Raw genomic sequence first — 22,870 nt, forward strand, 5'->3', positions numbered from 1 at the left:
ACTGGCCCCTTTTCCCTACACTTCCTTCCTTCAACCAATCAGGAGCAAGCATGCATCCTGATGTATTTCCTGCCTATGTACCCCACCCCCTGTAAGCGTTTTGTCGGGATGGGTCAGGACAGGATGGAACAGGAGTGGGTCAGGTATTCTGGCACTCGGGAGTCACAGAATACTCAGTGTTACACAGCTCAGATGGAAAGGTATCCTGGAGCTCGGGAGCCAAGGACCACCACAGGTTGCAGTAAGCTTGGCAGCTTACAGCCTTGCCTCAGAGAAAGGCTTCTCCGGTGTATCAGCTCCGCTCCGGCAGGACAGGGTCTTCCAGCTGGGGACGTTCGCCTAGTGTAGCAGTTTTGCTAGGCAGGGGGTTTCTTGGGCGAAGTTGCTACAGTTCAGCTCTGCTCCTGGAAAGCGGAGAGCGGGGAGCAGAGTGTAACAACTCTGCTCTGCCAAGGAAGGTTTCCAGGGCAAGTGTTACAGCACTGCTGGCTCTGCTCTGCCCAGGGTCGCCTCTGCTCTGTAGCCGCCGCAAAAGAAGATCTTCACCCGAAGCTCATCCAAGGGGGTTTATTGGAAGACAGCTGGACCAGCCAAGCTGAACATACACAGGGTTTATATAGGGGTTCCTGGGGTTGGGGAAGTTTTTCCAGGGTAGGGATTGGTCCGATTTCAGTGCTGAGCTCAGATTGGCAAGAGCTCTGCTCCGGGATTGGTTACTTTTTTACACAGGATTAGGGTCAGATTTGGCTCTGGTTTCAGGGCCAAAGTGTGTTTCTTTCTCTGGTCCTTTTTAGCCTTTTGGCTCCAATTTTAGGGCCAGGGTACATTTCTTTCACTGACTCTGATTCCAGGGACAAAGTATGTTCCTTTGGCACTGGTTTTAGGGTCAGGGTACATTTCTTTGGTTGTGGTTGCAGGGCCAAAGTGTGTTTCTTTGGCTCTACTCAGGGTGTGTTTCTTTGACTGGTCCCTTTTCCCTACACCCCCCAATGTGGGATCTGAAAAATTTCTACACCTGAATAAGCCTCTCCGCCATTGAAGCAATCCAAATCAGACCAAATCAAACCGAATTAGAAAAAGCCCACTTTAAATGGATACAGTGCTCCTGGATGGCCTTCCAGCTCCTCAGAGAGGAGATGGGAAAAACACACGTCTGTTTTCTGGGGGACAGTTTCTGTGGGAGTGGTCTTGAGCATCTCTGGGGGAGGGGCCATCATTTGGCAGGCTTTCTGAGATGCAGCAGGGTTAGGAGGGAGATGGGGAGGGGGGCTTGGGTGGAACTTCCACCATAACATTACAGATTCTTTGGGTATGTGGATGCTAGGGGCTGGGGTGAAGCTTCCACCTTAACAGGATCAAGTACATTCTGTGCAGTAGGGGCAACCAACTTTGTTTACAGAAGTGAAAATAAGTGGCTTGTTATTTTGCAAGAACAAGGGGGCATTTCTGTTTTATAGATCTCTGAAGCACAGACATTTAAAGTTAAAACATAGCTTTAGCCCTCACACCACATCCTGAATGACTTGTGGAAGTGACTTCTAGTTCCCTTGCCAGTGCATGGCTGTCTATTGTAGCATTGCAGGCGTCAAAGTCTCTGCGTTTGTTTCCTTCCTGACGCTGCTCTTCCTTCTGAAAGTGGTGAGCTAATCAGCAGAGGCCGCAGCCCTGTGAGAAGGCTGGATTTCGGTGATAATCAACAGCCAAAAGTTGCGGGCCTCCAGGAGGCACTTGTCACCTGAGTAAGACCCATGAGGAACATCTAGTTTTTTGGACTTTGAGGAATTTAATTATGCTAGAGGATGTTGCAGCAGCTTTAGAGGCCATTGAGGTTTTTGTCACCACCTCTCACTTCAACTTTGTCACTCCTTCGAATTTTAATTACCATGTGAAAAGGTGAAAGTCTTTGGGCTTTGCTGAAGTTCATTAAGGCAGAGCTACTTTCCACAAGTCCAAAGAATACCGAGTCCTGGAAACCAGACTATTTTTATACTATTGTCTACTCCTTTTCAAAGGGAATTTAGCTGGCCAGAGGTTTCCCACACCCCCGTAAGTCTGAGTCACCTGAAGGCATGCTAGAAAAGGGGAGGATAATTATCTCCTTAATGAGATAATGTACTTTTTCCTTCCAGGAAGCCTCTCCTTTGATGCAGTTGCACACAGAACCCCTACCAGGCACGACCGTGGAGCCTCCCCCATATAGCCCGTCTGCCCATCTAAGTCAGAAAAGCATGACTTTGCCTTTGTCTCTGTTTTCTCTCTCTCTCTCTCTCTCTCTCTCTCTCTCTCTCTCTCTCTCTCTCTCTCTCTCTCTCCCTCTCCCTCTCCCTCTCCCTCTCTCTCTTCCTCTCTCTCTCTTTTGTTTTTACGAGACAGGGTTTCTCTGTATTGGTTTGGAGGCTGTCGGTCCAGCCCAGCCTCGAACTCACAGAGTGCTGGGATTAAAGGCGTGTGCCACCACCGCCCGGCTGTCTCTCTCTTTTTTTGATACTGACCAGAGTCTGATATGCTTTCTGAGTGTTCTTGCTCATTCTTTGAAGCTCCTCTCTCCTCCTTCTGCCATGCCACTGCTTGCTAACCTCTTGGAAAAGGTCCAGTTTTCTCTCTCTTCTTCCCCATCTCCCTATTCTGGGCAGTTGAAGTTAACAGCTTGTCTGCCCCCCTTTTTTCTTCTCAAACTCTAATACAATTTGTCAGGGCAGGAACCTGGAGGCGGGAGCTGATGCAGAGGCCATGGAGAAGTGCTGTTTACAGGATTGGTTTACATGGCTTCTTCAGCCTTTCTTATAGAACCTGGGACCACCAGCCCAGGGATGGTACCACTCTCAGTAGCTGGGGGTACCTTCCCAGATCAATTGCTAATTAAGAAAATGCTTTACAGATGGATCTTGTGGAGGTAGTTTCTCATCTGAGGCTCCTTCCTCTCTGATAACTCTAGCTTGTGTCAAGTTGACATCAAACCAGCCAATACAATAAGATAAAACAAAAACTAATACATCAGAATTGAACAAAACAAACAGAAGGAAAAGAGCCAAAGAGAAGGTACAAGAAACAGAGACCCCCCTCATTCTCACACTCAGGAATCCCATAAAAACACTAAATTGGAAGCCGTGATATACACAGAGGACCTGCAGACCCACACCGGCCCCGAGCCTGCTGCTTCCGTCTCTGTCAGCTCGTGTTCCTAGCTGTATCTAACCCTGTGGTAAAGCTGGTGACCATGGAATTCACGTCGTGCAAAGTGATCTCACAGTTCTGCCATTTGCGGGTCCTTCTGCAGAAGTCGGCAGAGCTTTGATCTTCAGGGCTCTCAGGACTTGGCGAGCAGAGAAGAGGGCGCAGATATCCAGTCACATAGGGGATTACAGGCTTCTGTGGAGGCCACTCTCAATTTTCTACCTTGAAGGAAGGAAGACACGGAGTTTTAGGTCTCAAGGAATCACTACATGACCATTGTCACATCTAAGCCATGGTCATGACCCTGGCAGGAAGGCGTGGGACAGGGAATGATGTTTTCCCATGGATCTGTTGCCAGAGAACAGGAAAGTTGTCTTAGTTCTTGGATAAGGTGGCCTAAAGTAATGAACACCTTCCCTTGTCACCTTCCCTAAAAAGGAACGAAGCATGAGTCAAAAAAGAAGTTCAGTGAGCTTTTCAGTGAAGTCCAAGTGTGAGAGGGGAACAAGGCCCTCCTGGAGAGAATGGCAAGGCGGGGAGACAGCCAGAATTAAGAGCCAGCTGCCCGACCGAGTCTTGGACTGGTTGTTGCAGTTACTGAAGTGCGCATGGGAACTGTTCTACCCAGAATGAGGTGAGCCTGAGCCATGAAAACTGCACCCCACATTCGCTGTCCATTTGAAGAGGAAATAATTAACTGAATTTTACTACTGTTGGCTTGCCTTTGTAGTCTAAGACTGTTCTGTGTGGCCTGAAACTTGGGATGGGTGATTGAGATAGGAGACAGTTAACTGCACTTATGACCTTAGGCTCATTTGTTGGCTCTGGTCTCTTGGGACCAGGAGTGAACAGCTAATTGTATTTACTGTCTTCAGTTTTGTAGCCAGCTTAAAGCCCCTGTTATTGGCTCATCTTTGACCAATGAGGAACTCCAAGAACTAACAAGGACTTCTGCTTGTTTGTTTTCCTTCTGGTTGATTGTGGTATTTTATACGCATGAGTGCTTTGCCTGCCTGCAGGTCTCTGCACTGTGGGTGTGCCTGTTGCCTGAGGAGGCCGGAAGAGGCTGTAGGATCCCTGAAACTGGCACTGCGATCCTCCCTGTGGATGCTGGGAACTGAACCAGGCTCCTCTGCAGGGTCAACCCGTACCCCTAACAGCTGAGCCATCTCTCCAGCCCCTTCCAGTTCATCTTTAAGGAACCAGTGACAAGCACTTGAGGGCTGCTTGCTGACAGGTTAGCGTTTGAAAGGTTCAAGCTACTCTGAGAATTGATTCCCTAACTCCTTGGCTGTTCCTACAAACCTGTGGCTGATTTATTAGTTTCATTTTTGTGTGAAGTTTCTCTCTGCTCACAAAGGATATCTCCTCTACAGCCGGCCAATAGTGAGTGTAGGGGAACTTCCCTTTAAAAGTCCTATGTGATTTTCAGAAAGTCTTATCCAGGTAGGTCTAAATGTTTTACCTCGCATTCAAGCTATCAGAAATGCTAATGACATGCACAGGGCATTGTCAGTGGTCGTCTCTTTTACTGAAAGCTAACAGGATTGTTCTGGCCAATCTAACTTGAATAGCATCAGTTAGGTAATCGTTCTTGAAATTAATCTCTTTTTTCATAATTAAAAAAACCCTGCTATGTCAAGCATCATGTATTTTTCTTAAATACTCGACTTATTCTAAAATGGAATTGAAATCTTGAAAGGTCAGCTTGATGAAATTCTCCAAGAAGGATTATATGTTTTATACTTTAATCAGTGCTCTTTACTATATAAAAACACTGAGAATATTGAATAGTAAGCAATTAATCATTAACTCGGCAATCCATGAGTCAGAATATACTCAGAGACGTTATTCTATTAAAACCTTTAAGATTGTCAGTGTCATCATGAGGCTCCAGTAAAGGTTGAGCAGGTACAAAGTCGGGTGCATTGCATTGATCCCTGGTTTTCTTTGTGTGCTGGAGTGCAAATTCAGGGTCTGCAGCCAGCACTCTACCCTGAATTACATTTTCAGGCCGTTCAGTCTCTGATTCTCATAGGCCTAGATGTGCATGCAAAATGTTAGCTATTTAAATAAAAACAATAAAATTTGTGTTTGTCTAAAATCACTGCTCACCATTTACTGTACAAATATTGATTCTGGGTCAAATAACTCCTTTTTAAAGGAAATAAGAAAATGATTTTATTTGGAGAAAAATATTCCTGAACATGAATTCAAATTGCTCTAAATGACACGTTCTACTATGTAAAAGGTTACATGAACTTTTACAGTCATACAGACAGTATTTACAGAATACAAAAGCTCATCTTTTTTTTTTCTAAGTACATCACTGGAGATGGAAGGCACTATAGCTGTGTGTGTGTGTGTGTGTGTGTGTGTGTGTGTGTGTGTGTGTGTGTGAAGGTGTCTTCCATAGGATTTGGACTTCAGGTTTGGTGGCTAGAAGTCTGCTAAGGTTGGCGACAGGTTCCAAGAATTGTATCTGGTAGCCGTCAGGATTCTGGGTCAGATACAGAGGTTGGCAGAAAGTGACTTTTGAAAGTCGCACAACATAGCTCAAGACGACTGTGGCTCTTGACCCGCCATGTTTCGTCTCTCTGTAACCACAGCCATGGCCACACAGTTGGGAGGTCCTTCTCTTTAAATGCAGCCTCAGGTGACATCGTGGTCAGCACGCTCGGGTTTCATTTTCTTCCGACAGCAGGCAGTGTCTGCTCTAGTTCTTGGTGGTGGTTAGGCAAGGGAAAGCAGGGATCTCACTGCGTCCTCTGAGTGGAGGCATGCTTTCTCTCACAGAATTTGACCTTTTCTAGGGGACACAAGTGATCCCCATGTGATTTTCTTCAACTCACCAACTTCTTCCTCTCTCAAAGTCAAGCAAGCTGTCAGGGCTAGTGGAATACCCGTATCTGTAGGGGGTTCTCCTCCCAGGCTTATGCGTGTGTGCAAAGGAGGGAAAACACTGTATCTGTGTTCTGCAGTCTCCCAGTGGTTTTCAGGAAGACTTGAGACTCATTGTCATTGTAGGAAGTGACATCATCTTCTGGGAGGGAACTGCCAAGCCTTGCAATGTCTTGTCTGGTTGGAGGGTGGGCCATGAATCTTATGCTTTGAGTCAGCCAGTTAGTAACAGGTCCAAAGAAAACTCAATTCCTCCAACTCCAAAAGACAGGCCAAATATCCAGGACCGAACTCAACCTGGGCTATAGGAGGATTTCTGGCGGTTAGATAAAAACCAGCATTCCTCGGGAACTTGTGAAACCAGTTCCCATCTGCCAAAAGGAGTCATTTCCCTTATCACTGGCAGAAGGGACATATGGCTACCTGCGGTGTCTTATCAGTGTATCAGAGTGCATGCTGGCCTCCAGGCTCCCTCAGTGTCACAGGGACCTGTCACACGTGTCCAAGTCTGTGCAAGCACCCTGCCCTTCTCACCTCTTCCATCCTAAACTCCTTCCAGCTCACAGACTTCCCTCCCCTCAGCTACTCACCCTTCTTAGATCCCCGCTGTTCTTACTGGTTTTGCAGTTATTCTCACTGCTCTCTGTCCTCTGTCTGCTGCTAGTCTCACCTCTCTTGCAGACAGCCCTGGCCGTGTCCAGTCTGCTGGCCATTGTTAGTTGTGGGGTATCTGAACAGAAATGGAGTCTTTATTAACTGCTGATGGGACTGTCCCAAGCAGATTAGTGGGAACAGCAAAACCACAGTTGTGTGGTATACAGTAAGAAGCAAATGTTGTTGATAGAAGCTGAGAGACAGTTAAATGGTCAGACAGTCAACCTTTAGCTCAGGGCCACATTGTATAGGAATTTTAGGCTGGTCTAGAGACCAATTTCACCCAAGATAATTTTAATACTTAGAGTACTCTTAGGAGTATGTTCATAAGACGGCAGCACTATAGTTCAATAGCCCACTACAATGTTCGATCTGCTTCTTTCTCTCTCTGTTCTGGACACTTCCAGGTCCCCTGGCTGTTCTTTTTCTTATCTCTACAATAAAGTCCTTAACCATAGCACAGAGTGGTCATGTTGGCAGTTTCTTTCCTGTGCCCTCCTTGGGACTTTGACACACATAGTGTCAGCACCATCCCCATGGGCTAGAAACTGAGATCAGTTATATGGATAGTGTATTAACTAGTGTTTTGACAAACTATCCCAAGAAACAAACACGGCTTAAGTGGTGTGGTGAAGGAAAAATATCAGTGGCAAAGGATGTGATGGATCAAAGTTACAGCGAGAGGGAGGATGTAAAGGGAGGGGAAAGGAGAGGAGAGAGAATGAGATTGGGTACAGTGTAACCAGTTTTCTTCCCACCAGCCTGGTCCCAGTGCCTCGTCAACCCCAAGTAACACACAGAGACTATTAGTTACAATGCTGTGGGTCAATGTCCAGGGCTTCTCACTGGCTAGTTCTGTCTTAAGCATCAACCCATGACTACTAATATATATTTCTATAAGGACTTATCTTTCCAAGGACGGCATCCTGACATGTCTCTTCCCAGGATCACATGGCGACCCTCTACTCCTGACTGCATATCCCAGAGTCCTCCTTCTATCCTAGTCCTGCCTATCTTGCTTCCCTAAATTTGTATCAATAAATGAAAATCCATGCCAATACAAAGTACTCATTTCTATACCATAATCTCCCTTTTACCTCTAAAAAGAGTTTGGTTGTGATCATTAACCATTTATAACCAACCCCATTTAATTGAAAACAAAAATTTATAAAGATTATTTGGGAATTTGGGCGTTGTTCATTCCAAACTGCTTCCTGCTGGTTGGGGGTGCTGTCCATACCTTGGGGATCATGACAAAACACAGAAACTGGTTAAGTCCTTGTTTTTGTAGTCTGCACGACTGCATCATCTCAGCTGTTTTAGATATTGGATCACCTGGGCCACTGCTTCAGAGGGTCTTGCTTCATCAAATCATAGAAGCCTGGAATGTATCCACAGCTTTTCATTTTCTGTAGAACCACAAATAAAATCTCTTTTCCAAAGTAACATATACTTATACTTAAATTTTGAAGTCAAGGCATTTCAAAAGATATAAGTTGGATTAATTCAGCAGTATTATAATCAAGTGTATTTTAGCAGCTGTTTCTTCTTTAGCAATTGAACAACTGAAAGACAACACAATAGCATATAATATCCAGACTCTCTGTGTATTTTCCATCTTTACATGACTGTTTTATTTATCTATTTATTATTGTTACTCTATTCCTTTTACTTTTAATTATTTATTTTTCTCTGATATAGGGTTTCTCTGTGGAAATCTGCTTGCCTCTGCCTCTGGAGTGCTGGGATTAAAGGTGTGTGCTACCACCACCCAGCTACTTTATTTTTTTCCTTTTTCTATTCTCTCCCAAGCCTATGTATATTTTTAAACACACTGTAAACCTTTTAGAGGTTTTACTTCATCTGAATCTGACTTTACTGTAAATCTTTATGTTTTTCTGGTCACATGTCTTTTATCTGCTAAACAACATTGCTAAAATTAAAGCAGCTACTGTTTTAGCTACTAACTTTCCAACATGGTGGGTGTAAGTTTACTGCCAGCACTGGCTGAGCAAGTCTCTGCTTGTGTCTAGCAAAACAGAGCCCACCCAAGAAAATGCTGCCACTAAGAAGCTGTGCTTGTCTCTGTTCTTTTGTTTCTAAAAATCCCTTTTAAGCTTTTGTCATTCTATGTGGAAATTCATGCAACCAACCTTAGGTGCCATATGTAATGAGTGTTCTTCCCATCAGCCTGGTCCCTGTGCCGCGTCAACCCCAAATAACACACAGAGACTCTATTAGTTACAATGCTGTTGGCCAATGTCCAGGGCTTCTCCCATGACTACTAATATATATTTCTATAAGGACTTATCTTTTGGAGGATGGCATCCTGACATGTCCTCTCTTCCTCGGGATCACATGGCGACCCTTTACTCCTGACTACATTTCCCAGAATCCTCCTTCTCTCCTAGTCCTGTCTATCTTGCTTCCCTATTGTCCAACAGTGTTTTATCCATTAACCAATAAGAGAGACGTATACACAGAAGGACTTCCCCCATCAGTGCAGGGTCCAGGAAAAGAGTATTCCCTTTGGGGTATGCTTTTAGTACCTTACTCTCTTCACCTAGGCCCCATTTCCTGATAGCACATCACATTAGGCTATGAAGTCATCAATGGGTCAATCCATTTTTGATGATGCTAATCCCTTCATGTTTTAATTATAACTCAGTAATACCATTAATTTCATACCAAACCTTCAACACATGAATTTAGGCGCACGATCCAGACATATCCAAATCATAACAGATAATTAGCTACACTTACATGGCAGGATGCCAATAATGACTCTAGACACCAAAGATAGAGGTTTCCTGGCTGGCAACATTCTCTGAGAATTTTCCTGCCTCTGCAAGAAAAGCAATACTGTCTTCACCCATGGATTGAAGACAAGAAGCTCCATGTCTGGTTGCTTGCCGTGCCCACTGCACAGCCTGTATCCTAGAATGTGGTGAGGTGTTGGGATTGATGACACAGAGACCAGTCATTGCGTTAAGAAAACTTTATGCTCCCCAAGTAGGCTCAAGAGAACTTCCCAAGGAAAACGCTTTCCTCCAGAAAAGCTTCTGCCATACATACATCCACATACGCACACACACCTCTCTTCCTCCCCCTGGCTGGTGGTTAAATCCCTGACACCAGAATCGGTGACAGCAAGGGGCAGGAAGAAGTGGCTAGCCATTGGGAAGATCAAAGTCAGGGTGTTTCAGTGAGCCAGCCCTTATCTGGGACTTATGGCTCTGGTAAACATTTCTTAGGGTACTGGATTGTTTTCAGTAAACATGTTTTCAGTAAACATTGTCTCACAGCTGCCTGCTCCCAGGCTGATGGAGGAGTGGGTTTTTGGCCAAGGTCTGTTGTTCCCACAGTTGCTCTCTTGGCCTCTGCTCTGTGAAATCTTTCCCATGGCTGATTTTAATATGTGCCTTTTGCCTGCTGTGAGCTGTAACTGTGCATATCCTTTTAATTAGTTGTGAATCCTTCTAATTAGTTATCTTTGGAAGTGAGAGCGGCTTGGTCAATTCATGGATGATGCCTCAACTTCATCGCTGGGTATCTTTTCAAGTTCTTGGTGGCATTCTGATTACCCACACTATGGAACTGTGATCTGTGATCAGAGGGTAAAGTCACTATGGAGAAGTGGCAGGGTTTAGTTTAGAAGAGTAACAGGCCTGGCAGAAATGAAGACATTCTAACATGATCTGACTATCAGACTATTGAAACAGTGGATTCCAGGAATCTCATGCTCGGAGGTACCAGCCAGAGGTAGTCCGTGACTCTGGCAACTTGGCCCACCATCTATAGGATGAGACTGAAGCCCAGGTAATGAGGAGGGAATGATCTGAGGGCTGCATCTTGACAGGGATTGCTTACATTTGCATACCCTTGGCCTCTAGTTAAACTATGGTCTCAATTCAGGATCCTGGACTTGGGGAGTGGGCCAGCAGTGTGGCCTTCATTGGGTCTCTTTGTCTTTCTTCCCAACTTGGCCACAATAAATAAACATCCATGTTTTGTTTTTCACTTTCCCCCCTTTTATTGAAAATAGATCCTTTTCCTTTCAAATAATACATCCTGATTACGTCCCCCCCCATTCTTTTCAGTTTCTTCTCCCTTCCCCTCCAGATGCACCTCTTTCTGTCTCACGCACGCCTTTAATCCCAGCACTCAGGAGGCAGAGGCAGGTGGATCTCTGTGAGTTCGAGGCCGGGTTGGACTGACAGCCTCCAAAACAATACAGAGAAACCCTGTCTCGTAAAACCAAAAAAAAGAAAAGAAAAGGAAAGAAAACAAACAGGCTTCTATAGGATAATAATAATAAGCTAAAACAAAGTAAAACAGAATAAGACAAAACAAGCTATCATGATGGAGCTGGACAAAGACAGACAGAAGGAAGAGAACCAGAGCAGGCACAAGAGTCAGAGGCTGGTTCTACTCTTAGCTTGGCTCTTTGAATTGGCTCATTGAAGAAAGGTGACTGGACCTGAGTTGGGGTACAAATTGACTCCCTGCTCTCATAGTCATCCAGTGCATGCTCTCTCTCTCTCTCTCTCTCTCTCTCTCTCTCTCTCTCTCTCTCTCATTTTTCTCATTTGTGCATCCTAACTGCAGTTTCCCCTCTCTGCCCTCCCTCCCTCCACCTCCCCTCTCCCACAGATCCCATCCTCTTCCATTTAAAAAAAGCCAGCCTCTGTTAAACCTGAGTGTCATGAGAGAAAGATCAATTCCACAATTTTTGAGCCTAATTTGAAGTAAATTTTAATTATATACTATCCAAGATGATGGGCTGTGTCCAGGATCATTACTAGGTTCCCAGGAAACAGCAACATGTCACATTTTCCGAGGCTTATAAAGGCAAACGCATGAGACTGCTGCCTTTCCCATCAGGTTCCTTCAGGAGCAAACATATATCTTGATGAACTTTCTGCCCACATATGCCCCTCCCACCTACATGCAATCAAGCACTTTTGGTATAGCTGAGTCAAACTTGTTTAGGGGAACAAAACCATGTGGCTTGTTATCTTATATAAACAATAGCCTTTAGCATTTCAGGAAGTATCTGTCCTTGGGCAAGGGCTTACAAGATGGAGGAATTTTTGTTTTATGGATCTCTTATGCACAGTAATTAAAGGCTAAAACAAATTTTTGGCTCTCACACCTTCCAGGGAAATCAACCAAACATGGCATAACAAGTTACAATATAAGACTAGGTAGAAAACCTCCTATCGCCCAGTAGGAGGAAAAGGGTCCCGAGGGCAGGTGGAAGAGTCAGAGACACCCCACTCCCACTGTTAGGTGCCCCCCAAAACACCAAGTTAACAACCATAGCATATTTGCAGAGGATCTAGCACAGACCCATGCAGGCTCTAGGATTGCCACTTCAGTCTCTGTGAGGCACTAAGAGCCCTGCTTAGCTGATTTTGTTGGCCCTGTTCCCCTGATGTCCTTGACCCCTCTGGCCCTTACAATTCCTTCTTCCCTTCTTCAGTGGAGTTACCCAAACTCAGAGGGAATGGACCTGGTGGAGATCTCCAACTTGGGCTCTCTCTGCATCTAATGTTTGGCTGCATCTGCTCCTATCAGTCACTGGAGGAAGCTTCTCTGATGATGATTGAGCTGTGCACTGATATATGAATATAGCAGAATATCATTAGGCATCGTTTTATTGTTTTTTCTACTCTAGGTCTCTGGGCTGTCCAGCTTTCAGTTCCTGGCCATCCAGGCAGTATCTTGACACACCCAGGACCAACTGTGCAGGGGTGGCATTGCTCACAATAGACTTTGCCTTCCCACATTAATCATCAGTCTTGACAATGCCCCACAGACGGGTCCACAGGCCAATCTGTTGGAGGCCACTCTCCAACTAAATTCCCTCTTCCCAGCTGTCTTTAGTTTGTGTTGACAAAAACAAACCACCACAAAGCATGCATTTGGACTGATATAGTATTCAACAATTGTAGGTATCTTTCATAGTCTAGACATAAACTAGGTCATTTTCAGGGACAACTAACCTAGATATAATAGTAGTTTATGCAAAGAAGCAGATTGTTGTCTTCCAACAAATGCTGCAGGGGTTTGCTCTATCCCACAAAGGGTTACGAGACAGAAGCTTGGTGTCCTCAGTGACAAGGCTGAGGTGGTGGAGCCTTTGGGCAGTGGAGCTTAGTGAAGGCAATTAGCTCATGGGGGCTCCATTTCCATAGGTGGGCTAGGGGTCCCTTGGAAGAGTGTTAGACCTCCTGGAATGGACTAGGTCCCTCAAGAATGTGCTGTTTTTCAACTCACTTTCTCCCCCCAGTTTCCTGCTCCTGTGTCTTTTAGCATGTGGTTTTGTCCTTTCTCTTTCCTGCCTTGTGGTTACATAGCCAGGTGACTGTCACCACAAGGTTCCATTTTAGTGGCACTTATCTGTCGCCAGAAGCCCCAGTTTCTTCATAAAATACCTACCTTTAGGTATTATTTCTTGTTATAGTAATTCAAAATGAGCTGAGACAAACGACAAGTGACCTCTGTAGATAAGGAGCCTGTGACAGTCCACTGACTATACTTCTTACCCACGACATAGTAAACGCTGAGACTAAAGACAGCACTCTTCATGATTCTGTAAAATTGAACACTAGTAAGATACATTTTTATCCGGTATATCATTTGAGCTAGCCTGGACTTAGATGGGAAGAGAATGAGGGTGATTCAAAGAAGATGAGTAACAACAGGGAAAACCAAGGGACGTGTCCTGGTGAAGTCGAGATGTTTAGGTGACGGCCGAGAAACAGATGGATAAAGCTGACAGTGAAACCAAAGACTGGTGCAATGGCGTTGGGCTGACCACTGGGAAACCCTGGTGGCTCCCAGTATCAGCTGCCTAACCAACTCTGCCCTATTTACTCCTAACTTTAAAAGCATGACGAGCAATGGCGATGAGACAACTAAACTTGAAGTATATACGGCAATGGCTTCCCTGGCTCCAATGACCCGAGTCTTCTGACTTCAAGGTGTTTGTACACACAATGGCAGAGTGGAGAAAAGATTTTTCTGGGAGACCTTGGCAAGGTGCTCAATGCACCATAGCTCCAAAGCTTGTTGGTGAAGTCCTCACAGGACCACAATTAGACGGGGAGGGTGGGGGCATGCAGTGGTTCAAGGACTGTGGTGGGAATCCGGATGAGGACTGGAATGTCTGGAAGGACTCTGTGTGTCTCCCCTACCTGCACGTTTTATCAGAGTGGGTATTGTTATGAGTGAGGAGCACGTTTTCCCCCTGAGTACTGTAAAACTAAATGTATTGGAGCCAGGCCGGTGTTGCTTGGCTATACTAAAGGGCTCTACTCAAGTCCACACTACTTAATTTGAAACAGTATAGGATATCCAGTGCACAAGGAGAAATCAATGACGTGTTAGAAGCAGAAGTGCTGATGTCAATAATTCTTTGTAAAGAGTCCAGTCCCAATGACCTGTGAATAAAGAGAGAGCTTAGGCAGAGAGACAGAGAACTGGGGCTTGAAGAAAGCAGTGACAGCCATAGCAGCATAGTCCTGATATGTTCAACAGTGCAGAGTGTGGCAGGGGAAACGACAGTGCTGTCCTGATTGATCCAGCATTAGTTTTTCCTACCTTGATCTTAGAAAGCAGCTAGCTGCAGCTTGTGTTCATGTGGGAGGAATCCCAATTTACATTTACTGTGTAGCATTGTTTGAGTTCACCGGCTGCTGTCATAACATGATCAGAGGAGACTGAGGGTTATTTAAGTTCTTAGTGTAACGGTATGCATCAGTGCTTGGCTGTGGTTCTAGCGCAACTGTGTGCATTAATACTTGGCTGTGAGGGGCCTTCCCTGGCCCCAGAAGACTCAGGTGTTGGAGGCTTGGTCTTCAGGTTGTATACTACTGTTAGGCTATTATGAGGGGCACTGTAGTTGAATGGGCTATGAGGATGTGGGACCTCGTTTGAGGAGGCAAGTGACTGGGGTGTGACTTTAAAGGGTATGTTTTGTCCCCTGACTCATATCCATTTCCTCCTCCCCAGGCCACAGTGAAGTGATCAATTAAGTATTCTGTGTCAAAGTTTCATGTCATCACACACCCCATGGTGATGGGGCTGAGCCACCATGGGCTGAAATCTCTGAAACTGTGAACCAAAACAAATCCTTCCTCCTCTAAGTTGGTTTTCTCAGGTATTTTTTCTCACATTAAGAAGCTAACACAGTACGTTTTTTTAAAAGACAGAATTTCATGTAGTCTAGGTTAACCTTGAACTTACTGTATACAGAATACTATAATATTGGCATCATGATAATATCTTAAAACAGAGAACAACTGAGATTTGACCTAAATGTAGGAGCATCACAGATGACCAATAGAGAGTGGTTGATAAACCTAGGACGATTCCAGAGGCAGAGCCAAATAGTAGGATAGCTTGGCTAAGAGCCACCCATAACATTACACAGGCAACTGAAGCTATTGATATTCTCATTCTAAACAAAAAAATGCTTGACTGGTCTGTCTGAACTTTAAAGGATGCCTGTTTTGTATAGGAAATGTCACTAGCACTTATCTATAAAACTACCTTCAAATAAGAGTATATTTGAATGGGTCCAAAAAGATCAGGACGTGTTAGGCTCAGGAAAAAAAGAAATCTCTCTTGATTCTTTGGGACCATTTGAACGATACTCATGCATGATTTGGGAAGTCTGTAAGTCTTAGGTAAGTAGACTAGAGATTATTGCCAAAGCTTACGGGTGCCACCCAGAGGTGACTGGTGGATTTTGTATCAGAAAATTCTGGGATGATATGGTAAGACACAGCACTTGAGAGTCATCTGCTAGCTTGCTGCATGAAAATAAGGACATGACTGCTTCTAAGTATGGCTGAGGAGAAGATTTTTATTGTAGAGACCAGGGAGAGTATAGCCAGAGGCCTCTGAAAGAGTTCAGAGCAGGGAGAGAAAGACTGGATTGAACATGGCCATCAGACTAGATTGGGCCGCAAAGAGGGAGGGGTGACAGAGGAAGAGAAGAAAAAGGGACAAGGAGAGGGAGAAGAACCAAGAGTCTGCATGGCCAAAACGACCGAGTTATATAGGAATTAGAAGCTCAAGGCCTGGAGAGGTATAGGGTACTGGGAGAGGGATGAAAAATTCTGAAAAACCAGGACTCTGTAATAGGAACTAGGATCCTGAGAAAGCCTGACCAGTGTCCACTTTGTTATTTTAGTAGGCACCTCAGTTAGCCATTTGTCCTGAGTTCCTTTGGGACCTAACACGTACTATTAGTCATTGATGGTGGTAGTCTCTGTCACCGAAGGATATAGAATCTCCTGCAACCTGAAATACTCTGTCTGGTGTTATTTTGGAGAAACACTCCAATAAAGAAGGTGTTGGCTTTACGGACGCTGTAACGATACGAGACACACAATGACTGAAAGCAACGCTAAGTATTTTATGTAGAAAATTACTCACAAGATACCAAACCCAGAGGAGCAGTTTTCAGTGGCTGACCCGGAAGCCGATCTCCAGGAAAAGAGAGCGAGACTTCCTGTGCGCTGTCTTTTATGCCTTCCCCCGTAACGCCCCCTAGCCATGCCCAAAAGTGGGCCTGGCTAGTGACGTAGTTCCGCCTACGTATGTATACGTCTTTACGTCCAGCCGTATATGTCTTTAGTCCTGCCTAAAGTGGGTGTGGTTAGCGGTGTAGTAAACCGCCCTTTTATTACCTCATCTGTATGTGCCTCTAGTAAGTCACATGTTTAATGGCGGCATAGACTTAGTAAGTCACATGTTTAATGGCGGCATAGACTTCCTCCTACAGAAGGTAGTACCCAGTAGAGTACAGAAATAAAATAAAAATATTTGCTCAGGGACTTGTTATTGAATGAATGTAAAGAGGTACATTGTATCCACAAGCAAATAACTTCTTTCTTCTAGTTGGGGTCACTTGAGAAACTAAAGGATCCCATTGCCACCTGCACATGGCCTTCTTAATAAAAAGCTGCATGGTTTATGGGTAGCATTTCAAAGTAGATGGGCAGCATCTTGTCTAGCAAATAGAAAGGCTCCAATCAAAAAAGCTCAGTGGTCATCTTAGTGGTCTGGGTTGGATGCTGTTTTTCTTCCAATGATGGGATAGCTGAACTACAACGAAAGCCCCTTGGTGATGTTGTGATAAAACAATCAGATCAAAAGCAGTGTAGGGGAGGAAGGGGCTTGTTTGGCTCACACACAGATCACAATCTCTTCCTTAAGAGAATTTAGGGCAGCAACCCAAACAGGAACTGAAGCAGAAACCAGGGAGGAGTGCTGCTTAGCGGCTCAACAATTGGTTATGCTCAATTAGCTTTTTTATATAGCTCTGGTACTTTCTAGAATGTGCTGGGTTCACCCATATTGATGAGTGATCATCACCACTCCACACAGACATGTCCATAGGCCAATCTGATGGGGGGTAATTCTTCAATTGAAGTTCCCTCTAAGTTGTTACAATAAAAACTAACCAGGACCCTTGGTTTGGTTTTGTCTGATTCATGGACCATGACCAATGACCTGAGTATATATTGAGCACGGTGTGCAGTAGACTGTAGGTACATTGTGGGGTGCCTAAATAGTGAAAAGACCTTTTAGAAATCATTATGAAAATTTAAGGGCGCATTAAAATAGGGCATGTTGAAGTCCACCAAAGGAATTCCCCTCTAGGATTAGAAGACAGTTGGGATTGGCAAGAATATGTAGATGTTTTTGATGTGCCCATGTGGGTCCTTGAAATGAATGGAGTGTAAATATTTCATCATTGCAAAACACTAAAGCTAGACATATGTCGTATGAGTTGAGTGTCAACAAGAGCTGTTCTATCTGCCAATAAAGGGGACAAAACTTATAGCTATGGTCAGATTCTTAGGGGAAGGGCTTTCACATACAGCCACTGCAAAGTTTTCCTCCTCGTTACCTTAATTATATTTTTTGCTACATCACCTTAGTTTTCTTTTTTCTGTTTGATACAGCTATCCAAGGGCACAACTGAAAGTTCTAGAGACAAGGCTGAACACTACACAAGACATGGTCATCACAGTCCTTTCAAGCTTTTAACCCAGAGTTCCCAAAGTTCTGATGGAGTTGGCCGTGTCTTACCTCATCCAGCAGACTTAGGTTGACAACAGGGGTAACTTTCTTGCCTAGTGGTCACTACAGCTGACTAGTCTTTTGCCTGTGTAGCTCTGCCTCAAATGTACTTTTTCACAGTGGTGAGAAGTTAGTACAGTATACTTTTTTTCTTTTTCATGCAGCATTTCCTGTAGTCTAGACTGACCTAGACCTTTCTGTGCACAGAATATTATGATGATATCATGACTACATTTTAAAGCAGAGAAAAAGTGAGAACTGACATAAATGTAGGGGTGAGTTCACATGTGTAGTGTACTTTGTGTGAGTTCTTTGAATGATTCCTTAAGAGATAACACATTTTCAATGTAATATAAGCCCTTAAACGGGCAGTGTCTTCATGTGATTCCATGAAGAACTATTTATTACCTTACTGTGTGACTTCTTCGGGGAAAACATTACCAAGATTTCCTCCTTTTTGACCAGATTAACAATCTTTTAAGTTAAATGAATTCCTTTGGACATTAAACTCTTATTGGATGTGTGGTTTGCAAAATACTCTCTCCTTTCTGGTGATTTGCTACTGAAGTTTGGATGGAACATTCCCAGTAGCCATGTATTGGTTTATCCTCCAGAATGCTGTCTTTGGGAGATTGTGAATCCTGTAGGACATGGGGCTAAGTAGGGGTATTTGGTCACTGGAGACATATTCATAAGTAGAGCACTGGGGCCCTGCCCCTTTCTCTGTTTTTAGTTTCCCAGCTGTGAAGTGGTTTATTTTGCTCTTCTTTATTCTGGCATGATAAACTCAAATTAAAGAGAACAACAGACCATGAAGTAAACCTTCAAAACTGTGAGCTGAAGCTTTTCTCTATATGAGTTGATTAACAAGCTCAAAAGTTGTATTTCCATCTTGTTGACTTTTTCTTTGCTATCTAGTAGCAACTTTTTAGTTTGATATAGTTCCACTAATTTTGTTTTTGCTTACAGAAGAAAAAAAAAGCTACCAGTGTACCAGTGCATTCCCCAATGTCAAGGATTGGTATTAATTATTCTTCCTAAATAAAAAAGAGTTTTTTTTTCAACCAGACAATGGTTTTATTTGTCCCAGGGAGTTTGCTAGAGTCCTCTCAGAACTTCTGAAACTGCTGCTTGGTGCCAGCAGCATTAGTGATCTTGAGTACATTGAAGTGCACAGTCTTGCTCAGGGGCCTGCACTCTCCCACCATGACGATGTCGCCAATCTGTACATCCCTGAAGGGGGACAGGTGCACAGACATGTTCTTGTGGTGCTTCTCGAAGTGATTGTACTTTCGGATGTAATGGAGATAGTCCTGATGGATAACAGTGGTCCTCTGCATCTTCATCTTGGTCACAACACCAGATAGGATCTGACCTCTGATGGAGAATTTACCAGTGAAGAGGCATTTCTTGTCTATGTAGGTGCCCTCAGTGCCCTCCTTGAGTGTCTTGATGCCTAGACCGATGTTTTTGTAGTACCGAGGGACTTTTTCCTTGCCAGTTTCTCCCATCAGAACACGCTTCTTGTTTTGAAAGGTTGTAGGCTGCTTTTGGTAAGCACGTTTGGGCTCAATGTCCGCCATCTTCCTGGCAGCCTAAGAAAGAGAGAGGTGGCCTAACTCCCGGCTTTCCTTAAAAAAATAGTTTTTTTTTTAAACAGGGTCTCATGTAGGTAAGGATGACCTTAAACTTTTGGTCTTACTGCCTCCACTTTCCAAGTGCTGAGATTATATGCAGGTGTCTTAGTTAGTATTTCCATCACTGTGAAGAGACACCATGACCACAGCAACTCTTATAAAGGAAAACATTTAATTGGGGGTGGCTTACAGTTTCAGAGGTTTGGTCCATTATCATCATGGTGGGAAATGGCAGCATGCAGGCAGACCTGGTGCTGGAGAAGGAGCCGGGAGTTCTACATCTTGATCCATAGGCAACAGGAAGTGAACTATGTACCACACTGGGTATAGCTTGAGCATATGAGATCTCAAAGTCTTCCCCAACACACTTCCTCCAACAAGGCCACACCTTCTAAAAGTGACACTTCCCATAGGCCAGGCATTCAAACACATGAGTCCAAGGGGACCATACCTATTCAAATCACCATAGCAGGATGTGTCATCACTTCCAACTCAGACGTCATTTAAATACTTGTTAGAATTCACTTTTGTAGTCAACTGCTTCTGGACTTTCGTTTTTTGGGGGGGGAAGTGTTGACTTCAGTTCATTTATATTATACATTATTGGTCTGATCAGGTTTTCTGTTTATTCATAATTCATTAAGAATAACTTGTATGATTCTAGAAACTTATTTCTTTTAGATTATCCCAACATTGGGAAAGTCACAAATACATGAAAGTTAAATGACACACTCCTGAACAACAAATGAATCAAAGAAGAAATTAAATAGAAATCTAAAAATATCTTGAGCTAAACAGAAGCGGAAAAAAAGATAGCTAAACTTGTAGAATACAACAGAATATGAGAGGAATTTTGTAGCTACAAATGCTTTTGTGATAAGAAAGAAAAGATGTCACAAAAGCAACTTACACCCCAAGGAACCAGGAAAGAGCAAGCTAAGCCCACAGTTAACAGAAGAAAGTAAATCAAAATAATTAGGGCAGAAAGAAATAAAAAATAGAGAACAGTAGAAAATACCAGTTTTTGATTTTGTTTTGTTTTGTTTTGTTTTGTTTGGAAAAGATCAGTTTTACCATGAGGTTCCCCCCCAAACTGATAGTACCTTAATTAGACTAAGAATTAGAAAGAAAATTTCTTCCAATATAAATCTCTCTTGGAACCTCATGAAGAAAAACAAAATATAGGATTCATATTCCAAGTATGCTGAATTTTACCAGTGTAATAATCAAATACATTCTATGCTGAACAGCCTCAGACGTCCAGGTAATCACAACATCCACTCACCTTCTCTAACATTCCAGAAGGGAACCAGGCCGGTTGCCTCAGATTTTAGGAGCACTTCTCACTGGTACAGCTGGACAGTCCCTGCTCAATGCTGATAGGCTGGAAACTGGCCTCCTCTGAGCTGCTGTGACCATCACCCCTGCCATCTCTTCATTTAAATGTTTTGTTCTGATATTCTAGGAGATATGGCCTCACAGCAAACTCCCTAGTCCTTTGGCTCTTGCAAGTTTTCTGCCCCGTCTTCTGCCATGTTCCTTGAGCTTTAGGTGCAGTTGTGGGTAGATATATCCCTGGGACTGGATTCCACACTCTGTATTTCGGTTGACTGTAGTTTTCTGTGATAGTTTCTATTGTTGCAAAGAGACGTTTCCTTGATGTAGGGTGAAGACTGTACTTACCTGTGTATATAAGAATAAGTTCTAAACAAGGGGTAACACATGGACCCCAGACTGATGACTGAGGAGCCAGCATGGGACTGATCAAGACATCCTCCCACCTAACCTGGGTGACAGAGAGGAGGCCTTGGCAATCTGTGGGACCTTGGAGAGTGGAGCAGTATTTATTCCTGGCATACAGAGGAATTCTGGAAACCCATACCATGTGGAGGGATATTCTCTCAGCCTGGACACATGGGGAAGAACCCAGTCCCTTCCCGGGCTGATGTGACAGACTCTGAAAATCCCTCATGGAAGCCCTTGATCTCCCTGGGAAGCGGAGGGGGGATGGAATGGGGGTGAGGGGCTGGAGGGGGTTGGGGGGTGGGGGAGGAGGGAAGAGAGAGGGAACTGAGAGTGACGTGTAAAAAGTTAAATAAAAAATATGAAGAAGAAAAATAAGTTCTTAGAATGCAGCAAAGATGAAATCCCTCCAACATGACTGCCTAAGCAGGAGTTGAACAAGAACAACACCAATAGACATGGCAAAGTGGACAGGAGAACCCATGAAGAACTGCAGGCAACCATGAGATGCTGAGAGCAGGAGAAACATCTTCCCTGGGGAAGAGCACACCAATCAGTTATCCAATACCAAATGGTCATCCTAGAAAACACACACACACATGACACTATGTAGATTGTATTTAGGAATATATATGTGTCTATACATACATAAGTGTATGTAACAATAACTAATAAAAAAGGGATCATGAACTTGAAAGAGAGCAAGGAGGGGTTTATGGGAGGGTTTGCAATTTGGAAAGGGAAGGGGAAATTGATGCAATTATATTATAATCTTAAAAATAAATAATTAAAAAATTCTTTGTTCTGCTTGGAGTAGCTGTTGCCTCAACTACTCCCCCACCCTCAACCTCAGTCATTCCAGTCACTCCTTGAAGAAAATCACTTAAACTTTCAAGCCACAAAATAAAATTTAAAGTATCTGTTCCCCAGGAGTGACAAAGGAACAGATTGATAAATTTGACTGTGTAAAAATTTAAAACTTCTGTTTGGCAAAAGACAAGACAGACTGTGAAAGTGTAACTGCAGAACATAGGATAGAATGGCTAATTGCCTTGATTTGCAAAATAAAAACCCATGCAAATGAACAAGGAAATAAAAACCAACTCAGAGAAAACAGACAAGGTATCAGAGCACACAGTTCACAGGAAGAGTGCAAAATGGTAGAAATATTTAAAAACATCAGCTTTCAACTTTATATTGCCTGAAAAAAAAACAGGAATGCTATATCACAACCAATGCTTACAAAAGCATGGGAAATAACTCTTGGTGACTGGGCAATCTCCATCACATATTCAAACAAATAGAATCATGTTCTGATATTTTTGACTTAGAAATTTTACTACTTAGAATTCGTGAATAATGCTAGTATTTCCCATAAGTGTATGTGCAAGAATATTGACAGAGACATTGCTTACTAGCAAACTTTGTGAAGACTTATTTTACTTTTATTTATGTATGTGTGTTCATGCAGGTGTCTGCAGAGACCAGAAGAGCATATCAGCTGGAGTTGGAGGCAGTTGTGAGCATCTTGACAGGGTGCTGGGAACTGAACTCTGGTCCTCTGGAAGAGCTGTTAGTGCTCTTAATCACTGAGGCTTCTCTCCAGCCTCAATAGTAAACAACTTAAGAAGCACATTGTTAGCTAGCAAGCACCTTGA

At 43.7% G+C, this 22,870-nt stretch overlaps 1 protein-coding gene across 1 annotated transcript; it reads right to left on the minus strand.

Moving 5' to 3' along the window:
• Positions 1–18,941: 18,941 nt before the first annotated feature.
• On the minus strand, positions 18,942–19,415 carry LOC101832841 (40S ribosomal protein S11-like). Its single transcript, XM_005085585.1, has one exon. The coding sequence runs from the start codon at positions 19,413–19,415 to the stop codon at positions 18,942–18,944; it is 474 nt and encodes a 157-aa protein (XP_005085642.1).
• Between the last annotated feature and the right edge of the window lie 3,455 nt (positions 19,416–22,870).

Source organism: Mesocricetus auratus, unplaced genomic scaffold (genome assembly GCF_017639785.1).
Source record: "Mesocricetus auratus isolate SY011 unplaced genomic scaffold, BCM_Maur_2.0 Super-Scaffold_100707, whole genome shotgun sequence".
NCBI classification, from domain to species: Eukaryota; Metazoa; Chordata; class Mammalia; order Rodentia; family Cricetidae; genus Mesocricetus; species Mesocricetus auratus.

Coding starts and splice junctions, on each gene's coding strand:
- LOC101832841 (XM_005085585.1), bottom strand. CDS start 19,415: ATGGCGGACATTGAGCCCAAACGTGCTTACCAAAAGCAGCCTACAACC.